The sequence below is a fragment of the Mobula hypostoma genome, chromosome 8 (genome assembly GCF_963921235.1).
Source record: "Mobula hypostoma chromosome 8, sMobHyp1.1, whole genome shotgun sequence".
Taxonomy (NCBI): Eukaryota; Metazoa; Chordata; class Chondrichthyes; order Myliobatiformes; family Myliobatidae; genus Mobula; species Mobula hypostoma.
Genome location: NC_086104.1, coordinates 49,099,957 through 49,126,719, shown reverse-complemented (window position 1 = coordinate 49,126,719; position 26,763 = coordinate 49,099,957). Strand labels below are relative to the sequence as shown.

General features: G+C 40.2%; 1 protein-coding gene across 4 annotated transcripts in view; it reads left to right on the top strand.

The window, feature by feature from the left end:
- The window catches only part of LOC134350523 (putative deoxyribonuclease TATDN3), a 96,353-nt gene that overhangs the window by 37,489 nt on the left and 32,101 nt on the right, over positions 1 to 26,763 (top strand). For all 4 annotated transcript variants that reach the window (XM_063055810.1, XM_063055808.1, XM_063055812.1 and 1 more), the window contains exons 4-6: positions 6,606 to 6,690; positions 10,962 to 11,024; positions 17,756 to 17,865. In XM_063055810.1, the coding sequence (XP_062911880.1) occupies positions 6,606 to 6,690; positions 10,962 to 11,024; positions 17,756 to 17,865 (258 nt within the window). The remainder of the gene's footprint in view (positions 1 to 6,605; positions 6,691 to 10,961; positions 11,025 to 17,755; positions 17,866 to 26,763) is intronic.

Below are 26,763 nucleotides of genomic sequence, written 5' to 3'. Positions count from 1 at the left end.
TCTAATTTCTAGATAATGTGATCGCACAGCTCTTTCTATTCCATGCTGCTTTGCATTTTAGTTGATTATTGCAATATTTTGATACTGGCATCTCATCTTGAAGGATGTCTGGTTTTCTGTTCTGTAATCCCCACTTAACATTGCCTAACACCAATGGTAGAGTGAAAAATATACTGGGCCAAGTAACGCAGTGACCTACAGTATTTCATGGATGCCCAGATTTGAGGTGACAGCCTGTCTGCATCTATCATGTTTACCACAATGGCAGTCTTACTCATTGTGTTGTAAACTGTTCTCTGTTGCTGACATTGTCTAACAACACCAGGCATGGACATTAGTCAGTATTCTTTTGGTCAGTTTTACTCAGTATTTCTTCATATTGTCCATTTACCTGAAAAATCATTTATTTCACCATGCTCCTCAGGATTTTTTATGGAATATTTGCTGTCAAATTAATTGGACTCTTAAAGGTATCTCGCATAAAAACAGGTCCTTTGCCTGGTTCACTTATTCCGACCAAGATGCCTATCTGTATAAAATCCCAGATCCATATATACCTTTCCTATCGATGAACCTGTCCAAATGTCTTTTAAACATTGTAAAAAATACCTGCCTGTAATAACACCTCTCACTTTAAACCTGTGCCTTACCTAGGTAAAAGACTGTGACTATCTATCCAATCTATGTCCCTTATAATTTTATGAAATTCAGAACTGCTTATAACCTACATAATATGACCCTTATAATTTTATAAACCTATAAAGTTGCCCTCAGCCTCCTTTTCTCCAGGGAATGCAGCCTCAGCCTATTCAATTTCTCCTTATAACTCAGGACCTCTAGTCCCAACATCATTTCTTCAAAACTTTTCTGCAACATCTCTAGCTTAATCACATCATTACTGTAGCCTGACAACCAGATCTGTACATAACTCACAACATATGGCCTAACCAACAATTGGAACAACTATAACATAGTATGCTAACTCCTACGCTCAATGTGTTTATCATGGAAGGCAAAAATGTCATAACAGTTTCTTGACCACATTGCCTACCCTTGTTGCCACTTTCAGGGAACTATGCTCTTATGCCCAAATGTCTTGCTGTTCCCTCCCCAGGTCCCTGACGTAAATTGTGTATATGCTGGCCTAGTTTAACTTCACAAAATGTATCAGCTATTCCCTTTCCCATTCTAGGTTTTATTGTGACCTTGGAGAAGCTGCTTCAATGTGCATTGTACAACCCATTTTGGTGTCATTTGTAAACTCACTAATCATGCCACCTATATTTCCTTCCACATCATTATTTTATATGATGAACAATAAAAGACCAGCACAGATCCCTGTGGCATTCCATTGGTTACATATATCCAATCCAAAAAACAGCTCTCCATTACCACTACCACCAAGTCCATGTCTTATCCATGTATTCTAATGTTATGTACTAGCCTATCAAGCGAAACTTTGGGATTTATCCATCTTCATGTGCTTCAAGACCATAGCCACCTCCTTCTTCAAGATGCTGATATTCTTCAGGATATCACTGTTCTCTTCCTGAACTCAGCAGCTTCTATGTCCTTCTTCATGGTAGATACTGACGAGAAGTATTCATTGATGTGGTTCTATCTATATACTTTATACTTTGTACTTTATTGTTGCCAAACAAATGATACGAGAATGTACAATCATCACAGCGATATTTGATTCTGCGCTTCCCGCTCCCTGGATTACAAATTGATAGTAAATATTAAAAATTTAAATTATAAATCATAAATAGAAAATAGAAAAATGGGAAGTAAGGTAGTGCAAAAAAAAAACCGAGAGGTAGGTCCGGATATTTGGAGGGTACGGCCCAGATCCAGGTCAGGATCCGTTCAGCAGTCTTATCACAGTTGGAAAGAAGCTGTTCCCAAATCTGGCCGTACGAGTCTTCAAGCTCCTGAGCCTTCTCCTGGGGGGAAGAGGGACGAAAAGTGTGTTGACTGGGTGGGTCGTGTCCTAGATTATCCTGGCAGCACTGCTCCGACAGCGTGTGGTGTGAAGTGAGTGCAAGGACAGAAGATTGGTTTGTGTGATGTGCTGCACCATGTTCACGATCTTCTGCAGCTTCTTCCAGTCTTGGACAGGAGAACTTCCATACCAGGTTGAAATGCACCCTAGAAGAATGCTTTCTATGGTGCATCTATAAAAATTAGTGAGGGTTTTAGGGGACAGGCCAAATTTCTTTAGTTTTCTCAGGAAGTAAAGGTGCTGGTGGGCCTTTTTGGCAGTGGACTCTACTTGGTTGGACCAAGTCAGGTCATTTGTGATATTGACCCCGAGGAACTTAAAGCTTTTGACCTGTTCCACTTGCATACCACCAATGTAAATTGGGTCGTGTGGTCCGCTACTCCTTCTGAAGTCAACAAGCAATTCCTTCGTCTTGCTGATGTTGAGGGATAGGTTATTGTCTTCACACCATGCCACCAGGTTCTTAATTTCCTTTCTGTACTCAAACTCATCATTACCTGAGATACGGCCTACAATTGTTGTGTCATCAGCAAACTTATATATTGAGTTCGATGGAAACTTGGCTACACAATCATGGGTGTACAGTGAGTACAGCAGGGGGCTGAGTATACAGCCTTGTGGGGCACCGGTGCTCAGAGTGATTGTAGAGGAGAGCTTGTCCCCTATTTTTACAGCCTGAGTCCTGTCTGTGAGGAAGTTGAAGATCCAGCTGCAGATCTGAATGCTAAGGCCCAGGTTCCGGAGCTTAGGAATCAGTTTATTTGGAATGATGGTATTGAAGGCAGAGCTGTAGTCAATGAAAAGGAGCCTTACGTATGCATCTTTATTCTCCAGGTGTTCTAAGGAGAAATGTAGGGCCAGAGAGATGGCACCTGCCGTATATGGTTTTCCAATACCATCTACTATTGATAATTGAATTGACTTTTATTCTTACATTCTTCATATACATGAGGAGTAAAAATCCTTGTTAGGTTTCCGTCTAAATGTGCAATGTGCAATTTATAGTAATTTATAATAAATAGTATGTACAACAGGACCGTCAATATAGCACAGAAATACAGTTGTATCAGCATGAATTAATCAGTCTGATGGCCTGGTGGAAGAAGCTGTCCTGGAGCCTGTTGGTCCTGACTTTTATGCTGAGCTACCGTTTCCTGGATGGTAGCAGCTGGAATAGTTTGTGGTTGGGGTGACTTGGGTCCCTAATGATCCTCCAGGCCATTTTTTACACACCTGTCTTTGTAAATGTCCCGAATAGTGGGGAGTTCACACCTGCAGATGCGCTGGGCTGTCCGCACCACTCTCTGCAGAGTCCTGTGATCGAGGGAAGTAATTGTTAGTCTCCCAATATTAATAAACATAAAATAAATATCTATGGCAATGGTTTTGGTTATCCTCAATATTCTTCTCCAAATAGTATATTTACAGTCTTTCTGATTGCTTCACCTAACATCATAAAAGCTTTTAATCTCTTTTAATCGTTAATTGCTCATAGGTCCTCCATTTTAACTTTAACTTGCTTTATTTTTGTTTAATCTCATCGTCCATTCCTAAAATATTATCTCAATTTGAATACTTTAGTTGGAATTTCAAGTTCCTTTGTTTCCTTGACACTCATTTTGAACAAGTGCAAACATTCTACTTGGTTATGGCAGAGTTTAAGCAAACTTCTCAAGGTAGAGAGCAACAGAGTGCTTTATTGAGCAATGCCTCCTGCTAAAATAATATCTAAACTTAAATGTTGGAATAAAGGAAGGATCAAACATTACAAGTATTAACAAATGAATTACTTTAGAAATCCTAAGCAACTTCTAGAGTAGATTACATAGTCGGCACAACATGGTTGGCCGAACGGCCTGTAATGTGCTGTAGATTTTCTATGTTCTGTGTTCTATTTTTGACATTTCATGGCAATGCCATCTTTGAATCCCCAGCATTAACATTCTGGGTTGATCAGAATCTTAACTGATAGGAACAGTCACCTAAATACTGTGGCTGCCTGAACATAGGCTGAGTATTCTATGGTGAGTGACCTGTCTCTCAACTTTCCTAAGTCTTTCCACTATCTGCAAGTCACAAGTTTGTTTTGTGAAGAATTAACTGGATAGGTGCAGCTCCCACAACACTTGAAAAGTAACTGGTTTGATTGACACCAATCTATAATGCTGAGCATTTACTTTGTTGATCACTGGATCTAGTCAGATGCATATAATATCAACAAAATCCATTACAACGCTCATCAAAGCTTTACAGTACCACAGAAGCCTACTGAAAGGGTAACAGACACCTGAGAACACCATTTGCAAATTCTGTTTACCTAACAGCATTATAGGAATATCTTCACCAGAAATATTGCCATGGCTGAAGAAAGCCATTTGCTAGTACTTTTTAAGAAGGCATTTAAGGAATGCTTTCTTTAAAAGTGGGAATTGCGGAACTTGCTAAGAATATCTACATTTCAAAAGAGAATTACATAGAAATAATTTGAAATGTTGCTGGAATATTGCACAACAAATATCAGTGCATTTTAGGGAAGGAAAAACGTATTTTTCTGGCGTTTAAAAAAAATTATTCACTCAAAACACCTAGTTATAATTTTGTAGGGTAGAATGTTCTTTTGATAAAATGAATGATAGATCTCTTGAGGTATGTTTTAATTTGAAAAACATATGGTACTGTTTGTACATCTGTAGTATTGATTATTGTGCAGTTGTGTATAGCAACGATGATTATTGTTTGGAGCAATCTGTTCTCACAATTCTTCCTTGACTTATTCCACCCTGATGCTAGCTACCTTGAGCATAGTTCACAAACTTCCTTATAAATTCATGTACTCTTACCTAAAGAATATACTTTCTTACAGGCAGCCCATATATTTGTGAGCTTGCACAATAATGAATGACGTAATAGGAATTATCTATACTGGTACATACATGATGTGATCAACATTGATGATATATCCGATGATGTAATCCTTATTGTTTGAATACAATCCAGGACGTACATTAAAACAACATTTTAAAATGAGAATACTAGAATACATTCATCGTTAATTCTACTCAGCTTGCATTTCAAGTAGAGCTCTATGAAGTATCTGTTATATTATTAATCAGTCCTACTTTATAGTAGATAGGATGTGATTTACCAACATCATATTTGATGGATTTTAAATATTTTTGCACTGTATATGTGGAGTAACAGACCTCAAACAAATAACCTTGAACCAATATTATAGTACAGACTTGGATTCATTCACATGGAAAGAGTAGCGAATTTGCTGTCACATAGAATTGTTGAGGAAACTGGCATAAAGGGGAAGCTGACATGAGGAAAGAATTAATAAAGTGGTTCAGGTTGGATGAAGTAGGTAGGAGGGAAATGTCAAACATAATCTGATCTAAACCTGCTGAGTCAAATTACCTTTCCTGGCTTGTTAGTCCAATATGATGTTTTATTTTATTTCGCACTACAGCACAGAGTAGGCCCTTCTGGCCCTTTGAACGACGGTGCCCCAGCAACCCTTGACAAAACTGATTAACCTTAACCTAATCCTGGGACAACTTAGAATGACCAACTAGCCTACCCAGCATGACTTTGGATTATGGGAGGAAACCAGAGGATCTGGAGAAAACCCATGCAATCCATGGGGAGGATGTACAAAGACTGATTACAGAATGGTACCGGAATTGAACTCTGAACTCCAGAACGCCCAAGTGGTTTTAGCATTGCGCTAACTGCTACACTACTGTGGCAGCTCACTAAGACATGGGAGTGCTGAGGCAATTTACAAAGGAGAACATCTTCTCATTGACAGATTGTGTTGCCAATGTTTGAATGTTGAAGGTAAGATGTCTGAATAGCAGTTTCTAAGGCAACACTAAAATGAATTAAAGTTGTATAATTTTAAGGCTTTATAAGACATTTGTCAGACTGTACTTGGAATATGGTGAGCAGTTTTTGGTACCCAGTCTAAGAAAGGATGTACTGGCATAGGAGAGGGTCTAGAGTACAGGCCTAGAGCATTCAAACTCTTGAGAATGATCCTGGGAATGAAAGAGTTAACATTTGAGAAGGCCTGTGCTAGGACAGAGAAAGTTAATGAGAATGTACTTGCTGGAATTTGGAAGAAAGAGGGGGTAAAGGCCGAGAAAGGATGGACATAGAAAGGATGTTTCCTGTTGTGGGAAAGTCTAGGACCAGAGCGCACAGCCTCAGAATATAAGGATGTTAATTTAATACAGAGATGAAAAGGAATTTCTTTAGCCAGAGTGGTGAATTTGTGAAATTCATTGCCACGGATGGCTGTGGAGGCCAAGTTATTGGGTATATTTAAAGCAGAGGTTGATAGGTCCTTGATTAGTAAGTGCCAAAGGTTACAGGAAGAAGGCAGGAGAATGTGGTTGAGGCAGATAATAAATCAGCCATGATAGAATGGTGGAGCAGACCTGATGGGCTGAATGGCCTAATTCTGCTTCTTATTTTTGCAGAGTTAATGACTGACACCCTATCAACAGGAATATAAGAGTCTTTCCAAGAAATATTTTGATCTTTTTGTGCCTTATCTTTATTTAATAAAATAACGTACAATAATTACTTTCAGATATCCTGGGTTTGTGCTACCATGTTTTGGTGTTCATCCAGTGCAAGTAAATCCATCACAAGAACAACGTAGTGCCACTGTTGAGGTAACGCAAGGCAAAGTTCAGTGACAATTTTCATGATGAAATAAAAGGAATGTTAAGATGCATTTTTAAGCTAAAATTAATTCTCCTACTTTTCGTATACATATAATAACCCAGATGGAGACCATTTGGCCCATTGGATCGATGCCATCTCCAAGGTGAACAATATCATTAGTTCAATTGCTCTTCTCTTTATTTCTCTCTTCTCTGTCATACATACTTATCAAATCCTCTTTGATTCTTTTTACCATTAGTCTACAACGTGGGATAACTTACAATAGCTGTTTAATATACCATTGTGCTAACTCATCACAAAGTATGTTTAAATTAATTATGTGGATTAATTAGCCAACAGGCAAGATGGCTATCAGAAAGGTACTTTTCAGTTTCCATTTAGTTTTACATATTCTAGGGAACAAACAAATGTGTGCATTTTACTCCATAAAGAAGGTACAATAGGCTGTTCTCTTCAGTCCTGTATGAGTAATATAATAGACTGAAATTTCATTACACAATATTCTGTTCTATTCACTGTAAATTGAAGTCCTGATTTGTAACACACCTCATGTTATTAAAATGTTCATCAGTCTACCTCTGGAAGATAAGCAAAGTGCAAGGCTATGGACATGAGATTGCTGTATTCTGTACAAACAATGAGGAGCTTTGTTGGTACACCACATTGAATCATGCCATTATATACTAGATATTGCGCAAAAAATTGACGAAACCAGATTGTTGGTTTAGAAATATCCACTGATTGTGATGCTGTGATACAAATTAGATAAGATCTTTTGTACCTGTCTTTGTATTTACATAAATAGGAACTGGTGTACAAACTCTTTAGCAGTGGTGTCCCATTGTTAACCGATGATTGAGTTTATTTTTGTGAAGTGCAGACCATTTTATATATTGAGGAGTTCACAAGAATTGTGATGATAGGTGTATATATATTCTGCACCCCCCCCCGCCCCCATCCGGTGCCAGTGAGAAACTGCGAGAGCTCAACAGCGCCATTGGTGGCTTTCAAACCAAACACCCCAAAAGTATTTTCATTATTGTAGGTGATTTTAACCATGCGAACCTAAAGACGTCCTGCTTAAATTCTACCAGCATGTTGATTTTGCTTCCAGAGGTGAAAATACACTAGAGCTGGTTTGCACTAACATACCAGGTGCCTATAAAGCAGTCTCTCACCCACACACTGAAATCTTACATCACTTATTTGTAATGTTAATTCCAGCATACAAATCCGTGATCAAACTGGTTAAACCAATTCTAAAGGTGCTGAACACCTGGCCTGAGAGTACAATCTCTGCTCTGCAGAACTACTTTGATAATACAAACTACAGAGGAATATATGGATTCTGTGACCAGCTACACAGAGAAGTGTACAGTACTGAGAATGTTACCATCATGAAACACATACAAATGAAGGAAACCAGAAGCCAAGGCTTACTGAAGAAGTCTGTGCTGGTCTGAGGGATCGTGATACTGCTTTTAGATCAGGAGATGCGACTGCACTCAGCGAAGCAAGAACTGTGCTTTCCCACTCCATCAGGAAGGTGAAATCCCAAATCCCCCTCCAAGTCACTCACCATCCTGACTTGGAAATATATTGCCATTCCATCATTGTCGTTGAATCAAAATTATGGAATTCCCTCCCTAACAGCATTGTGGGTGTACCTATACCTCAGGGACTGCGGTAGTTCAAGGAAGCAGCTCATCACCATCTTCTCGAGGGCAACTAGGATGGGCAATAAATGCTGGTTTAACTGGCGACACCACATGTCGTAAATGAATAAATTTTTTAAAATGGGAGCATTCTCGGAGAATTTACAGCCACTTCTGTGGCACCAGAGACACGAGGCACATGTGGTAGGGAATTTAGAGGATTATAGACTACAAGTCTACCCTGCACCTCAGTGACCAAGATTCTTCACTCCCTGAGAGGCTGAATGTCTTCTATGCCTGGTTTGATGCACAGTACAAAGTGCTGGCAAGGAAGGCACCCCTCCCTTCTCCCCCCCCCCCCCCCAGAGGGGAACAGACTCTCTGCCTAGCTGAAGCTGAGGTGAGGAAGACCCTGGCTAGAGTCAACCCACACAAAGCTGGGGGCCCAATAATGTACCAGGTTGGGTTCTGAAAGACTGTGCAGCTCAGCTGATGTAGGTGCCAACGGATATATTCATCTCTCTGGAACTATCCAATGTCCCCTCAGTCTTCAAGATGGCAACCATCATTCCAGCGCCAAAGAAGGTGACAGTAACCTGCCTAAATGACTGTCGTCCAATGGCACTGACATCAGCCATTATGAAATGCTTTGAGTGACTGGTCAGGGGGACACATTAAAGCCTTACTCCCGGCTACACTGGTCCCTTTCTAGTTCGGTTATTGCTCGAATCGGTCTACTGATGATGCATGATGCAATGCTTCTGCCCTCCACTCTGTCCTGTCCCAGCTGGAAAATGGGGTCTCATGTGCCAGACTGCTGTTTATAGACTTCATTTTGGCATTCAATACCATTGTACCCCAGAAACTGGTGGGGAAACTGTCCTCGCTGGGTCTCAACACCTCCCTCTGCAGTTGGATACTGGACTTCTTAACAGTAAGGCCACAGTCAGTCGTGTGGGTAGCAATGTCTCTCGTCCCATTAAGTTGAGCACTGGGGCTCCCCAAGACTGAGTGCTCAGCACACTGCTGACGCATGACAGCTCAAACTGTGACATCAAGTTTGCGGATGATAATGAGAACGATGATGAGGCGGAGTATAGAGAGGAAGTGGAGCAGCTGGTGGATTGGTTTGAGAGGAACAACCTAAGCTTGAATGTGGAGAAGACAAAGGAAATCATTGTGGACATCAGGAAGGTGCAGATAAACCATCCCCCTCTGTGAATACATGACTCCTCCATAGAGTTAAGTGCACCAAGTTCCTGGGAGTTCACATCACAGATGACCTCACCTGGTCCTTTAATATCATCTCCCCGAACAAGATGGCACAGCAGCAGCTCTGCTTCATAAGAAGATTGAAGAAAGCGAGGCTCCCTCCCCGCTCATCTTAACTGTGTTTTACAAGAGCACCATTGAGAGCGTCCTGACAAGTTGCATCTCCATCTGGTATGGGAGCAGTCGAGCATTGGACCGGAAATCCCCTACAAAGAACTGTGAGAAGAACTGAGAGGATTATAGGGGTCTCCCTACCAATTATCGGGGATATTTATCAGGAGCATTGCACATGCAGGGCTCTTAGTATTATTAAGGGTCCCACCCATCCATCCAGCATCCTTTTTGACTTTCTACCATCAGGCAGGAGACTACAATACATAAAAACACAAAAGGTCAGAATGGGAAACAGTTTCTTCCCCCAGAGCATTCGGCTTCTGAACTCCCGGCTGCATCGAAGTGGCATTGATTAATCTGTTCTATACCTTACAATATTTAATATTAATGCACTTTAGTTTGTTATTTATGTGTGATTCATCTGTAGATTGTATCCTTACCCTTCATAAGTTAATATGTGTTATGTGTGTTATTGTACTACTGTGCTTTACACCTTGCTTGGAAGAAACGTCGTCTTGCTTCTATATACATTATATGGTTATATATGTTATATATGTGTATGTAGTTAAATAACAATAAACTTCACTTGACTTTCCTTATTTTTACAATAATTTCATGTACAGAGAGAGGCAATGGCCAGTTATTTAAGACTAAATGTAATAATTTTAAAGGATTGCTTTTCGCATCTGTCAGCAGATTTGAACATTGTAAATGACAGAGTTAACCTCTTGTGGCCTGAAAATAAACAGGCATGAGGTTTTATTCCTTTAATTTATGGTTTGCTCTAAGTGAATGTAGTCAGATTTAATTTTCTTCTTTTGTGTCTTGTTCCTACCTTTGTTCTCCAGGTTTTTTTCCTTTCTTCTTCTGCATATCGTGTAAAATTAAATTCACCCATTATAATACACTCTCATTAGTTCTTCTGTTTATTTTTGAATATCTCATTGGTTAAAGAGAAGTATTTTTGTTGCATTATTAATCAGATGTGGATGCCCTCCTATCTTAACAATGTTATTATCAGTTCATAGTACCAGCAAGGTCCTTTGGAAAGTAAGTTTAAAATTTGGACACGCAATTATGTAATCCTAACTTTCAGGACAAAATAGAAGCCTAGCATCATCATAATTAGTCTATAATCTGATCTTTGGTCATTTCTTTGAACTCATCACTTTATTGTGCTTTTATTTAATTAAAGATCATTATTTACTTTCTTCCAGGATTTGGAGGATGCACTTCCATTAATAGAAAAATATAAGGAATGTTTACTGGCAATTGGAGAGGTAATATCCAGTTCAGCATTTAAAATATTGTGGTTTATTTCTAGGGTACAAATATTGGTTGTGTGGAAATCCCATTATCATACTGCTTCTGGAATATATTTAGTAAAACAATAATGTGATTCTTGTACCTTATTTTGATGCTGCGGTCAGTGTGGTGCACTGTTACCCACTGAAAATGAAAATACAATGGATTCTGGTTAATTGGGCCATTGGTTAATAGGGGCAGCAGCCACTTATTTGGGACAATTCTTAAAGAACAAAAACTAATCCAGAAAATAGCTGGTCTGTCCTTATTTATTTAAGCCATATGCCGCTTAATTGGGACATGAGAATTTTGCCGAACAGTTTTTAACTAGTATCAGTCACACGCATTTGTGTGGCTGTTAGACACTACACCGTACTTAGAGCGAACAGTTTTTAAATAGTGTCATTTGCAAGGATTTGTGTTATTTATGTTATTCATTTGGGTTGACTGATGCAGAATTAAATAGCGGTGAATTTTGACACTACTCATGTAGTCTATCACCTGCACCAGGTGTCTGCACTGGTTTTGTTCATTTACAGGCAATCAAAAGAACACGGTAGCATGCACTATATGTATTCCTCCGATAACTATTAGGAACTAATACACAGTTTTGTAGTACTGTAGTAATATTGGTAGTGTTCAAAATTGTTCTGTATTTCATTTAAATAATTTGTTACTCATTTAAACAGTAGTTTGTCTTCTTTAAACTATTTCCATGAAACTTTGGCTAATTGAGACAGCCACGTAATTGGGTCAAAATGCACTGGACCCTGTGTGTCCCAATTAACTGCAATCCACTGTACATCTAAATCACTGAAATTTGTTTTTTTATATATAACAACTTGCATTTATGTCTTTAAAATAGTAAATCATTATATAGTTTTTACATCCCTGTCAATCTAGTGTTTGATTTTCTTTGTAAAATAACATTTGGAAGCAGTATATTAGTACAGTAATATGAAGCATGACATATTGAAGGTGTAACATGCTTGGACACTTCATGGTTCTCAGATTTCTCCAACAGTGGTGATTTCCTGGTGTTATTCTAGATTTGTTATCAACTAATTAATGCAATTGATTGCTGTGATTAGTTAATAATTGCATTATGATTATATGATGTGATTCTCAGAATAGTAGAAAGTTAATGAGAAGAACCATGGCCTTTGATTTCTCCAGTTATTGTTCTGTTTCAGTGAAAAATAATGAATGGTATACCAACTGGCTGTTTCATTTTTTTCCGGTAATGAAGGATGCAGTTTAATACGATACTTCATTGGTGAAAAATCATTGTGCATTTCACTCACCTACCACGTTATTCACGTGTTGAAGTCTCATATACAGTATCAATAGTGACTCCTAAACACAATCTGATAGTAATGTCTTTTTCTGCTTGTCCCTTTTCAAATTTTTTTCATCATTGGATATAGAGAGAAAAAAGACAATTTATTTCCTTTCATTCTACCTATTATCATTATTTTTCATTATTAATTTAATTTGCTTCAGTTTCCACATTTTCTTCTGGTTCTACCATTGCTATTTTCCTTTATTGGTTGAGGAGGAAGTTGTTGGACAATTTGTTAATGAGGTCCCAAATGCAACATTACATTGCTATACCAACATCAGATCAGTAGCCTAAAATACTACAATATCAACTGGGGAGCATAAAAATCTGCTCTAAATGCATTTGAAGGCAAACCAGCTATAACTGAAGTAATGTTTCTGTTAAAAAGAAACTGTTGATATCAAGACAACCCAGAAATACATTTCCTGGCACTAAACTATATAGACCCTTCATTTGTCCCATCCTGTTTACAGAAAATAATTAAATAAAAGAATAGGTGCTGAGGAAGAGGATTTCTTGGAATGTATGCGGGATGGTTTTTTGAACCAACATGTCGAGGAACCGACTAGAGAGCAGGCTATTCTGGACTGGGTTTTGAGCAATGAGGAAGGGTTAATTAGCGATCTTGTCGTGAGAGGCCCCTTGGGTAAGAGTGACCATAATATGGTGGAATTCTTCATTAACATGGAGAGTGACGTAGTTAATTCAGAAACAAAGGTTCTGAACTTAAAGAGGGGTAACTTTGAAGGTATGAGACATGAATTAGCTAAGATAGACTGGCAAATGACACTTCAAGGATTGACGGTGGATATGCAATGGCAGGCATTTAAAGGTTGCATGGATGAACTACAACAATTGTTCATCCCAGTTTGGCAAAAGAATAAATCAAGGAAGGTAGTGCACCCGTGGCTGACAAGAGAAATTAGGGATAGTATTCCAAAGAAGTAGCATACAAATTAGCCAGAGAAAGTGGCTCACCTGAGGACTGGGAGAAATTCAGAGTTCAGCAGAGGAGGACAAAGGGCTTAATTAGGAAGGGGAAAAAAGATTATGAGAGAAAACTGGCAGAGAACATAAAAACGGACTGTAAAAGCTTTTATAGATATGTAAAAAGGAAAAGACTGATAAAGACAAATGTAGGTCCCCTGCAAACAGAAACAGGTGAATTGATTATGGGGAGCAAGGACATGGCAGACCAATTGAATAATTACTTTGGTTCTGTCTTCACTAAGGAGGACATAAATAATCTTCCAGAAATAGTAAGGGACAGAGGGTCCAGTGAGATGGAGGAACTGAGCGAAATACATGTTAGTAGGGAAGTGGTGTTAGGTAAATTGAAGGGATTGAAGGCAGATAAATCCCCAGGGCCAGATGGTCTGCATCCCAGAGTGCTTAAGGAAGTGGCCCAAGAAATAGTGGATGCATTAGTGATAATTTTTCAAAACTCGTTAGATTCTGGACTAGTTCCTGAGGATTGGAGGGTGGCTAATGTAACCCCACTTTTTAAAAAAGGAGGGAGAGAGAAACCGGGGAATTATAGGCCGGTTAGCCTAACGTCGGTGGTGGGGAAACTGCTGGAGTCAGTTATCAAGGATGTGATAACAGCACATTTGGAAAGCGGTGAAATGATCGGACAAAGTCAGCATGGATTTGTGAAAGGAAAATCATGTCTGACGAATCTCATAGAATTTTTTGAGGATGTAACTAGTAGAGTGGATAGGGGAGAACCAGTGGATGTGGTATATTTGGATTTTCAAAAGGCTTTTGACAAGGTCCCACATAGGAGATTAGTGTGCAAACTTAAAGCACACGGTATTGGGGGTAAGGTATTGGTGTGGGTGGAGAATTGGTTAGCAGACAGGAAGCAAAGAGTGGGAATAAACGGGACCTTTTCAGAATGGCAGGCGGTGACTAGTGGGGTACCGCAAGGCTCAGTGCTGGGACCCCAGTTGTTTACAATATATATTAATGACTTGGATGAGGGAATTAAATGCAGCATCTCCAAGTTTGCGGATGACACGAAGCTGGGTGGCAGTGTTAGCAGTGAGGAGGATGCTAAGAGGATGCAGGGTGACTTGGATAGGTTGGGTGAGTGGGCAAACTCATGGCAGATGCAATTTAATGTGGATAAATGTGAAGTTATCCACTTTGGTGGCAAAAATAGGAAAACAGATTATTATCTGAATGGTGGCCGATTAGGAAAAGGGGAGGTGCAACGAGACCTGGGTGTCATTATACACCAGTCATTGAAAGTGGGCATGCAGGTACAGCAGGCGGTGAAAAAGGCGAACGGTATGCTGGCATTTATAGCGAGAGGATTCGAGTACAGGAGCAGGGAGGTACTACTGCAGTTGTACAAGGCCTTGGTGAGACCACACCTGGAGTATTGTGTGCAGTTTTGGTCCCCTAATCTGAGGAAAGACATCTTTGCCATAGAGGGAGTACAAAGAAGGTTCACCAGATTGATTCCTGGGATGGCAGGTCTTTCATATGAAGAAAGACTGGATGAACTGGGCTTGTACTCGTTGGAATTTAGAAGATTGAGGGGGGATCTGATTGAAACGTATAAGATCCTAAAGGGATTGGACAGGCTAGATGCAGGAAGATTGTTCCCGATGTTGGGGAGGTCTAGAACGAGGGGTCACAGTTTGAGGATAGAGGGGAAGCCTTTTAGGACCGAGGTTAGGAAAAACTTCTTCACACAGAGAGTGGTGAATCTGTGGAATTCTCTGCCACAGCAAACTGTTGAGGCCAGTTCATTAGCTATGTTTAAAAGGAAGTTAGATATGGCCCTTGTGGCTACAGGGGTCAGGGGGTATGGAGGGAAGGCTGGGTTCTGAGTTGGATGATCAGCCATGATCATAATAAATGGCGGTGCAGGCTCGAAGGGCCGAATGGCCTACTCCTGCACCTATTTTCTATGTTTCTATGTTTCTAATAATCCAAATAATGCAAAAGAGAAGGTATGACAGTCCTGCAATATTCTTAAAACTAGAATAACTGGATTATTTTTGCAAAATAAATTTGAAGAAATTGTACAGAATAGGAAGAGGTTATTTAGCTTTTCTTATCTGTGCCAGCTTTTGAAACAGCTGCTCAATTAATCCCATTCTTCCAATATTTTCCCATAACTTGCAGCTTTTTCTTGTTCATAGGTGCAAGCTAATATTGAGAGCATTCGTATGTGTCTGCTCATATTTTACCAACCACACTGTGTAAACAAATGTTCTGCCTCTCCCGTTCCATTCACCCGCCCAGCACCACTTTGCTCATTCCAACCAACCCAAACAGCTTAAACAATTATCTTTAAACTATGTCCCTTGGTTATTGATCCTCCAGTCAGTGGGGACAGAATTTCCTTGCGTAGTCTATCAAACTGGGGTGTTACTCGGTGGCACAGACTGGTTGGGCTGGAAGGGCCTGTGCTGTGCTATATCTCTTTTGTGAAAAAAACTACCATGAACTCAAACTGAAGCCTCCCATTAATCTTCTCGAAGAAGAAAACAAAACTTCTTCCCACTTAACTGATGCCTGTCATACATGGTAGAATCCAGCTAAATATTCTCACCATCCTTCCTAATGGTTGATATAATTACTGAAAATAGGCTAAGATTTCTCAGATGCCCATGTTTTACTCAGTGGCACAAAATAATATCCAATAATATTGCTTGTTAAAGCATAAATTTTCAATTGTGCAATACAATAGAGCATTGAAATTGTGTCAGCCTACTGAACACTGGATGGTTCATATCACTCTGTCAACCAAAGCAAGGTATTTTTAATGAAAATTCTGCAAATGCCATTGAGCACATCTACGTGAAATGTTGCCATAGCAAAGGAGCATCCATCATCGAAGATCCTCATCACACAGGCCATGCTCTTTACTTGTTGCTGCCATCAGCTAGAAGGCTCAAGTGCCTCAGGACTCACACGTCCATGTTCAAGAACAGTTATTACACCTCAGCCATCAGACTCTTGAACAAAGGGGGATAACTACACTCATTTAAGGACTCTTTTTATCTTTTTTTCATGCTTATTATCTATTGCTGTTTAAATATAATTATGGTCATACACTCACAGATAGTAATGTTTACTCATGTAATGAAAAAATTTAAGTTTACAACTGACAAAAGAAATGTAGTTGAATGGAACATTAGTTGAACTGTGCCAACATCTAAACACAACAGCTGACAGTTTGGCTTTTATGATCAGTAGTACTCAAATTCAAACCATTGCCAGTTTAGTCGTCCACGCTTCACAGCAAATAAAGTCTCTGATTGTTCTAATTTCAATATCAGTCAGACAATTAAATCAAGTCTGAGCACAAGGAAATTTGTTTATACATTTCCACTTTTAAAACAGGATATAAAGATTAAATGAATCATATGTGCAACAATGTTTTTTTTCACTCCATGGTTTCAAAGGCAGGGATAAGAGCAAGATCAATTATTAGATATTTTCAGCTCTCATTTCAGAAGAAATATTGGACTGTAAAGTAACATTATAAACAGGTTTCATCTACAATGTTAAGATACACAGTATTTCTGTCATGAATTTAATGCAAGAATTTAATAAAGCTCGATGCACGGTCAGTTTAAAGATACAAATGTGTTGAACCACTTCCTTGCAAAATGCAAAACAGTTATGTGTAATACATAGTCACAGGGTGTATCATTTCCAGTGGAATTTACAGATTTATACATTATACATTACCTATTATAATGTGTAAATCTGTAAATTCCACTGGAAAATACAAGAGAGGTTAGTATTGGAATTTTCATGGCAGTATAGAGTACTTGACAGCAAAATATTATTAAACTGCAGTTGAGATTACAAAAGCAGCAACCCATCTGTATATACCAGCTCCCTCAAACACATAATGTGAAAGCACATTTTTTGTTTTTGCAAGACGTTGATATGAGGGTCCGTGTTATTGGCCTAGACTGAAATTAACCGCTGCTCTTCTTTGAATCTTTTATGTCCATCTGAGAAAGCAAACTGATCAATGTAAAACTAGTAAAATAACAAATGTTGGAATCTGAAACAACACCAAAAAATGATGGAAGAACTTAGCCATAACTATTTAATTTTGTACTTAAAGATGCAGTTCTCCTTCGGAGAAACTGAAGGAACCAGTATATATGTGCTCAATTTATTGGAACAGAACTTCAACCCAGAGCTTCTGACACAGAGAAAAGAATACTACAAACTGATCAACAGTTGACACTTAAAGAGAGATTCTGTAGTTAGTAATGGACTGGAAATAGTATTTTTGATAATTTTTATTTGAAATTCTATGTCATGTTTGATGAAGTGATTATATACAAAAAAATCCTCTCATCTGTGCTTCTGATTTTATTCCAGGTTGGATTGGATTTCACCCCACGATTTGCCAGCACTGAGGTACAGAAGAATGAACAAAGAAAGGTCTTCATTGAACAAATTGAAATTGCAAAGAAGTTGGATTTACCTTTGTAAGTACAGTAAAAGCTCTTCCTTATGAAACAGCAAGGATTTTAAGGAAAAATTGAATGAAGTCATGTAACAACAATGGAAAAAGAAAGAGTTCATGTTTCAAGCTGATGATCTTTTATCAAATAAATCATTAGTCTAAAATGTCATGTTTTTCTCCCTTCTAGTATCTTCTTTGGCTTTTGTCAGGTCTTGCCTAATGTTGCATTCATAATGTTATGCAGGTTGCTTTACTATGCTGTAACCTTGTTGTTCAGAAATGCAGTTTTGAGATTTAGATTAGATTAGATTAGAGTCAACTTTATTGGCATTGTGCTGAGTACAGATACAAAGCCAATGAAGTGCATTTAGCATCTGACCAGAAATGTAAAGAATAGTGTTATTTACAAAATAACTGCAAATAAAAAAAAATGCTACAGCACACAAATATAGAAGTACTGAGACAGTCCAATATGGGTGCAATACTGCTTAGTGCTGTGATGAGAGGTTCAGCAGTGTCACAGCCTCAGGGAAAAAGCTCTTCCTGTGCCTGCTGGTGCGGGAGCAGAGGCTCCTGTAGCGCCTACCGGATGGGAGGAGAGTAAAAAGTCCATGGTTAGGGTGAGATGCATCCCTGATAATGTTTTTCACCCTGCCCAGGCAGCATTTATGGTAGATGTTCTCAATGGTGGGCAATTGGGTACCGATAAGCCGCTGGGCAGTTTTCACCACACGCTGGAGTGCTTTGCGGTCCGATACGGGACAATTTCCATACCACACTGAGATGCAGTTGGTGAGTATGCTCTCAATGGTTCAGCGGTAAAAGTCCATCAGTATCCTGGGACAGAGGGGAGCTTTCTTCATGCTCCGCAGGAAATAAAGGTGCTGTTGCGCCTTTTTGATCAGGATGGAGGAGTTCAGGGATAAGGTGAAATCCTCGGAAATGTGGACACCAAGGAATTTGAAGCTTGATACACGCTCCACTACAGCTCCATTAATGTAGATGTGAGTGTGACTCCTGGCATGCCTGAAGTCCACAATGATCTCCTTGGTCTTCTGGGTGTTAAGGGCCAGATTGTTGGCTGCACACCATGCAGCCAGGTGCTGGACCTCATCTCTGTAGGCCGTCTTGTCATCCCCTCTGATCAGACCAACCACTGTGGTGTTGTCTGCGAACTTGATTGTGGAGTTAGAACCATGTACAGGAGCACGGTCATAGGTGAAAAGGGAGTACAGAAGAGGGCTCAGCGCACAGCCTTGAGGCACGCCGGTGTTCAGGGTGAGAGTAGAGGAGGAGAGGTTGTCTAACTTAACTGATTGGGGTCTGTTAGTCAGAAAGTCCAAGGTCCAATTGCAGAGGGATATGCTGATACCAAGCTGGCGAAGTTTGGTGATCAGCTTGGAGGGGATCACAGTATTGAATGCCGAACTAAAGTCAATGAACAGCATTCTGATGTAAGAGTTGGGGCTGTCCAGGTGGGTCAGGGCAGAGTGAAGTGCCGTGGAGATGGCATCCTCTGTTGACCTGTTAGTGCGATAGGCAAATTGATGGGGGTCCAGGGTAGTGGGCAGACAGGATTTCAGATGTGATAGAACTGGTCTCTCAAAGCACTTTGCAATGATGGAGGTGAGTGCAACTGGACGGAAGTCATTCAGGCCCGTGGCCATGGAATGCTTTGGCACTGGCACGATGGTGGTGATCTTGAAGCTTGTGGGGACAACTACCTGGGCCAGGGACAGATTAAAAATGTCCGTGAAGACCCGACCAACTGCCCTGCACAGACTCTGAGCACACGGCCAGTTATTCCATCTGGACCAGCTGCCTTCCATACATTCACCCTGCTCAGGGTGGCGTAAACATCGGAGGTGGAAAGTGAGAGAGGCAGTTCACCAGGTGGGAGATCTGCTGTCTTAGGCTATGTAAGATTAGTTTCTTCCATGCTATGTTTTAAAGTTAATATTTCTCAAACCCTGTCCATTTTAAGTGCAGTAGCTATTTGCATTGCCATGGAAATTAACAGTATGCAATTTAAAATGCATTCTTGACTTTCCCTGGCTAATCTTCCTTGATACCTACTTGACTCATTGTTTATTATTAATACCAAGTGTTGATGAATAGGTGACAATTTTACATTTTGGTGTCTGAAGATCTTACACTGAAGAACTATTGCTGGTGTAATCTATTCACTGGACGGTTGGTGCCAGAGGACCAGTCATTGTCATGATTGTCAATCAATGCAATTGTTTCAGTCTAGAAGATTAGAAGATTAATTTTTAGTTTGGCATATTAGTGGAGGTGTATTGTGGACTGGTCCAGTTTCAGTATCCCCAAAGACAAAATTATTACTGAAAGTCAAAGTGACTCCCAGATATTTATTTCAAAGTGATGTTGCCAAAGTAGAGGTTCCACAGACCAGGTGGAAGCTCATTTCACCACTGTAAATCCTCAAATTTTCTTTAGTGGTTTATCTTGCCATCCATTAAATTGCTTCCTGTATAAAGCAACCTCAGGATGTTTCAAGAAGTGGTTAAGGAAAATGCAGAGTAACGCACGCAAAATTCTGGAGGAATTCAGCAGGTCAGGCAGTATCTATGGAAATGATTAAACTGTTTATGTTTCAGGCCAAGACCCTTTTTCAGGAATGGGAAGAAAGGGGGAAGAGCAGAATAAAACGGTGGGGGAGGAGAAGGAGGATAAGCTCGGCAATTGGTGAAGCCAGGTGCGTGGGAAAGGTGAAAAGTTGGAGAAGAAGGAATCTAATAGAGGAGGAGAGTGGGCCTTGGGGGAAAGAGAAGAAGGAGAAACACCAGGGGGAATTGATAGGCAGGTGAGGAGAAGAGGTAAGAGGCCAGAGTGGGGAGTAGAGAAAGAGGGAAGGGGGAGGGGATAAAATTACCAGAAGGGGAAATCAATATTTATGCTATTGGGTTGGAGGCTACCTAGATGGAATATGAGGTGTTGCTCCTTCACTCTGAGAGTTGCCTCATCATGGCAAAAGAGGAGGTCATGGACCAACATGTCGCAACGGGAATGGGGATAGGAATTTAAACGGGAAATTCTGTTTTTGGCAGAGGGAGTGGAGGTGCTTGATAGAATGTTCCCCTAATTTATGTCGGGTCTCACCAATGTAGAGGAGTCTGCATTGGGAGCACTGGATATAATAGATGGGGTATTTTTTAATGTCTCTAAGCACGCTTGTCCATCTATTAACTATTCCTAGAACCTTTGATTCAAAACAGAGTGTCTGACCACAAACATAAACGTGTATGTTCAAGGTCTTCTGTTACTTTCACCCACCCACTTCAAGGTACAATGTGCTGTACATTCAGGGATGCTCTTCTGCACACCACTGTTGTAACGTGTGGTTATATCAATTACTGTCACCTTGCTGTCAGCTTGAACCAGTCAGACCTTTCCCCTTTGACCGCTCTCATTAACAAAGCATTTTCACTCACAGAACTGCTGCTCCCTAGATGTTTATTGTTTTTTGCGCTATTCTCTGTTAACTCTAGAGATGGTTGCATGTGAAAGTCCCAGGAGACCAGTTTCTGAGATACTCAAACCACTCTATTTGACACCAACAGTCATATCACCGTCAAAATCATTTGGGGTCACATTTCTTCTCCATTCTGTTGTTTGGTCTGAACAACGACTTAACATCTTGACCATGTCTGCATGCTTTTATACATTGAGTTGCCGCCACGTAATTGGCTGATTAGATATTTGCATTAATAAAAGGTATTGTACAGGTATACCTAATAAAGTGGCCACAGAGTGAATGTACCACAAGTTCCAATTTATGGCCCAGAATTGCCATCAGGATTTCTCAGTGCATTGAGGGGAGATTTCACTTCCTGCTGCTGGAATAGAGAGCATGTGTCATTAGGACAAAAGGATTTGCCAAGTTTGCTACCTTCTTTAAGACTTGAGGGATAATAAATTGATGTTACATTTGTGGCTACACATGTGAACTCAGAGCTTCTGATGAACTTCAGAAATGACCAACAACCTTTTGCTTCCACCACAAACATAGTGGTAAGACTGTGACCAAATGTTGCAAGACCTGACCACCATACAGACTTGGAGCTTCATGTGACAGATTACCATTACAATACATCTGTGCCTACAAGTGTAGACTGCAAGGCTGTTCCTCAGTTAGGCTGATGATGGCTGCCTATCTCCAACCCTACGACTCAGTTTGAAGCATCACTGCAGCCATCTTGTTACCACTAAGTTATTTACTTATTTAGCGATACAGTGTGGATTAGGCCCTTCTGCCCTGTGAGCCACACTGCCCCATCATCCCCCATTAAATATGATTAACCCTAATCTAATCACAGGACAATTTACAATGTTATGATATACTTGTACATGCACTCGTGAGCAGACGGTTAAAGCTGGTGCGCATGCACCGTTGTTTTTGTCTGAAATATCTGTCTCGAAACAACCATTTAACCTACCTGGTACATCTTTGGCTCAGAACAAACCCACACATTCCATGTGGAGGAGACATACGGAGACTCCTTACAGAGCAGCAGCGGAATTTAACTCCGAATATCAGAACACCCTGAGCTGTAATAGCTTTGCGCTAATAGCTACACTACTGTGGCTGTAGTTGAATATTGTGGTTTGATCTGTTCCTGTCTAATTATGTGCAGTCATTCCTTTCAGCAATGATTGAGCGGTTGTACGTTGACTTCTAGCGGTGGTTTCAAAGACATTCAACATTTAATGTCAGAGAAATGTATACAATATACATCCTGAAATACTTTCTCTTCGCATACTCCCATTAAATCGGTTGGATTTAATGGGAGTATAATGTAGCTTAATGCTGACTAATTTCAATGGATGTGAAATTTCTCATGTTAATATACACTAATGGGGCATTCAATATCAACTTCAAATTAAAATACACACAAGCACTTGCACGAAGTGCAAGTGTACCACTGGCACTGGAACATCACAACTCCCCTCATCCTTCCTAACAACCAACACCCCCCCCCCACACACACAGCTCTCCCCACTATAACGCCATTTGTGTTCATGCATTTCTAATCTCTCATTCAAGAAGGATATATTGGCCTCAGGTGCATTGAGATATAGATTCTGCAAAAATAACACTAGGACTAAAAAGGTTTGATAACGTGGAGGTTGAATGTCAAAAATTGTATGGGGATCCATTCTAAATAATTACTGAATTTTATAGGGTAGATAAAGAAAAATTTCCTCTGGTGGTGAGCAACCAGATTTGGAACAAGGCAAATAATATTAAGACTACAGCCATGTCATTTAGGAACAAAGTGAAGAATTAGTTCTTCACACTGAAATCTGGAGCCTGAAAAAAGGCTGTGGTTACAGGTCAATTGAAGCTTTCAAGATTAAGAGCATAGGCTGTTTATTAAGTACAGTATATGAAGGAATAAAGTGGGTATGGAGCAGCCATTGTAGGACTGAATGGTGAAAGCAAACTCCTGTAGTTCCAAAGTTCCTTTCTGCATTGCCCCCATTAACAGTGATGCTAATGTTTTCAACATACAGTGTAAATGAAATTTTATCGATAACATGAGGTGCAGTATAAAAGTTCCACTACCATTCATGTTTTGAGAGAATTTCAGAGTGAGATTGAGTTGCCCACTAATTCAATTTGCTTGAAAATTGCTCAAGCTCTTGCAGTGTATTTTAATATATCTTGTATGTATTTTCCTTTGAAAGTTGATTCACTTACATTGCGCTGAATCATACCTCATAATGAAAGTACAGTAGTTCTATTTTCCATTTTAGTGGCTGACTATTTGGATGTAGTAATGCATGTGTGGAATGTTGCCAAATTGTCCTTAATTGGTAGACCATGGTTAGACTTCCCTGAAGGCAGAACATGCGTTGTCCTTTGATATATAATAAAATGATAGGTACAGAATGTATAATTATAGACGTAAAATTATATCACCATGAAGAGAAGGAATTTTTTCGACATCATGTTTCTATATAGAGATGCAATAACAATGAAATGTCTCAATTTAGAGTTCGTATTAATCAGATGTGGATTTCTCAATGTTTTATGGAGAATTTTAAGACATTCATTACTGCGGTTCATAAAATTACTTTCATCTGTGTGTTTTCATGCATGTGCATTTAGATTCTCAGATCTTTCAGCAGATCCACAAGTGAGGATGGAAATAAATCAAAAAGCAATTGTGTTCCTGCATAAAAAATAATGACCTTTTAAGCACTAAATGTACAGTCATAATGTTTCCATTTAAGAATTAGTTTTTTTTTAAAAAAACAGCAATTTAAGTCATTTTATTAGCTATGTTAGCAACAGAAAATGTTGGAAGCTCTCAAAAAGCCATACAACATAAATGGGGAGAGAAAAAGAGTTAACATCACAGGTCAATCTTAAGTGAGTTACGTGCAACAATCTTTAGTTTCAGTGCTACTAGAACCCATTTCCTCAATTCTATTCCTCCTTACACAGATGGTGTTGATTGTTTCCAGCATTTTCTTTTTTTTTTTAGAGATTTCAGGCATCTGTGTTTGTTTTTATATAATTTTCCTTTTAGGACGACCTGTCCTCGGCCCAGTACATAAGTGCAATGATGAAGAAAGTAAGATAGTGCCTTCACTTTCTTAGGAGTTTGTGAAGATTCAGCTTGATATCGTCTGGTCAGGGAGAGTGAGGAGGTTTTAGAGAGGAGTTATAGGCAGGTAGTCACTCCAGGGCCTGGGGAGACAGAGAAGAGAGTGACAGTCAGGAGAGGGAAGGGCAAGAAGCAGGTGCTAGAGAGTACCCCAGTGGCTGTCCCCCTTAACAATAAGTACTCCTGCTTGAGTACTGTTGGGGGAGACTGCCTACCTGGGGGTAGCAACAGTGGTCGCACCTCTGGCTCAGAAGGGTAGGGAAACGAAGAGGATGGCAGCAGTGATAGGGGACTCTATAGTTAAGGGGTCAGACAGGCGATTCTGTGGAAGTAGGAAAGAAATGTGGATGGTATTTTGCCTCTCAGGTGCCAGGGTCTGGGATGTTTCTGATTGTGTCCACGATATCTTGAAGTGGGAAGGAGAACAGCCAGAAGTCGTGGTACATATTGGTACCAACGACATAGTTAGGAAAAGGGAGGAGGTCTTGAAAGCAGATTACGGAGAGTTGGGAAGGAAGTTGAGAAGCAGGACTTCAAAGGTAGTAATCTCGGGATTACTGCCTGAACCACGTGACAGTGAATATAGGAATAGAATGAGATGGAGGATAAATGCGTGGCTGAGGGATTGGAGCAGGGGGCAGGGATTCAGATTTCTGGATCATTGGGACCTCTTTTGGGGCAGGTGTGACTTGTATAAAAAGGATGGGTTGCACTGAATCTGAGAGGGACCAATATCCTGGCGGGGAGGTTTGCAGATGCTATTGGGGAGAGTTTAAACTAGAATTGCTGGGGGGTGGGAACCGAACTGAAGAGAAGGAGGAAAGGGAGGTTGGTTCACAAATAGAGAAAGCTCGGGTATAGTGCAAAAGGGAGAATAGGCAGGTGATAGAGAAGGGCCACACTCAGACCGATGGTTTGAGACGTGTCTATTTTAATGTGTGGAGTATTATGAATAAAGCGGATGAGCTTAGAGCATGGATCAGCACTCGGAGCTATGATGTTGTGACCATTACAGAGACTTGGATGGTGCAGGGGCAGGAATGGCTACTTCAAGTGCCAGGCTTCAAATGTTTCAGAATGGAAAAGGAGGGAGGCAAAAGATGTGGGGGCGTGGCACTGTTGATCAGAGATAGTGTCACAGCTGCAGAAAAGGAGGAAGTCATGGAGGGGTTGTCTACTGAGTCTCTGTGGGTGGAAGTTAGGAATAGGAAGGGGTCAATTACTCTACTGGGTGTTTTTTATAGACCACCCAATAGTAACAGGGACATCGAGGAACAGATAGGAAGACAGATTCTGGAAAGGTTTAATAATAACAGGGTTGTTGTGGTGGGAGATTTTAATTTCCAAATATCGATTGGCATCTCCTTAGAGCAAGGGGTTTAGATGGGGTGGAATTTGTTAAGTGTATTCAGGAAGGTTTCTTGACACAATATGTGTCTACAAGAGGCGAGGCTGGACTTGATCTGGTATTGGGAAATGAAGGTGGTCAGGTGTCAGGTCTCTCAGTGGGAGAGCATTTTGGAGATAGTGATCACAATTCTATCTCCTTTACCATAGTAAAGGAGAGGGATAGGAACAGACAAGTTGGGGTAACGTTTATTTGGAGTAAGGGGAAATATGAGGCTATCAGGCAGGAACTTGGAAGGATAAATTGGAAACAGGTGTTCTCAGGGAAACATACGGAAGAAATGTGGCAAATCCTCACGGGATCTTTGTGTAAGGTTCTGCATAGGTACGTTCCAATGAGACAGGGAAAGGATGGTAGGGTACAGGGACCATGATGTACAAAGGCTGTTGTAAATCTAGTCAAGAAGAGAAGAAGAGCTTATGAAAGGTTCAAAAAACTAGGTAATGATATAATTCTAGAAGATTGTAAGGCTAGCAGGAAGGAGCTTAAGAATGAAATTAGGAGAGCCAGAAGGGGCCATGTGAAGGCCTTGGCAGACAGGATTAAGGAAAACCCCAAGGCATTCCACAAATATGTGAAGAGCAAGAGGATAAGACACGAGAGAATAGGACCAATCAAGTGTGACAGTGGAAAAGTGTGTATGGAACCGGAGGAGATAGCAGAGGTACTTAATGAATACTTTGCTTCAGTATTCACTACAGAAAAGGATCTTGGCGATTGTAGGGATGACTTGTAGATATTGAGGAAGAGGATGTGCTGGAAAGCATCGAGTTGGATAAATCACCAGGACCGGATGGGATGTACCCCAGGCTACTGTGGGAAGCGAGGAAAGATATTGCTGAGCCTCTAGCAATGATCTTTGCATCATCAATGA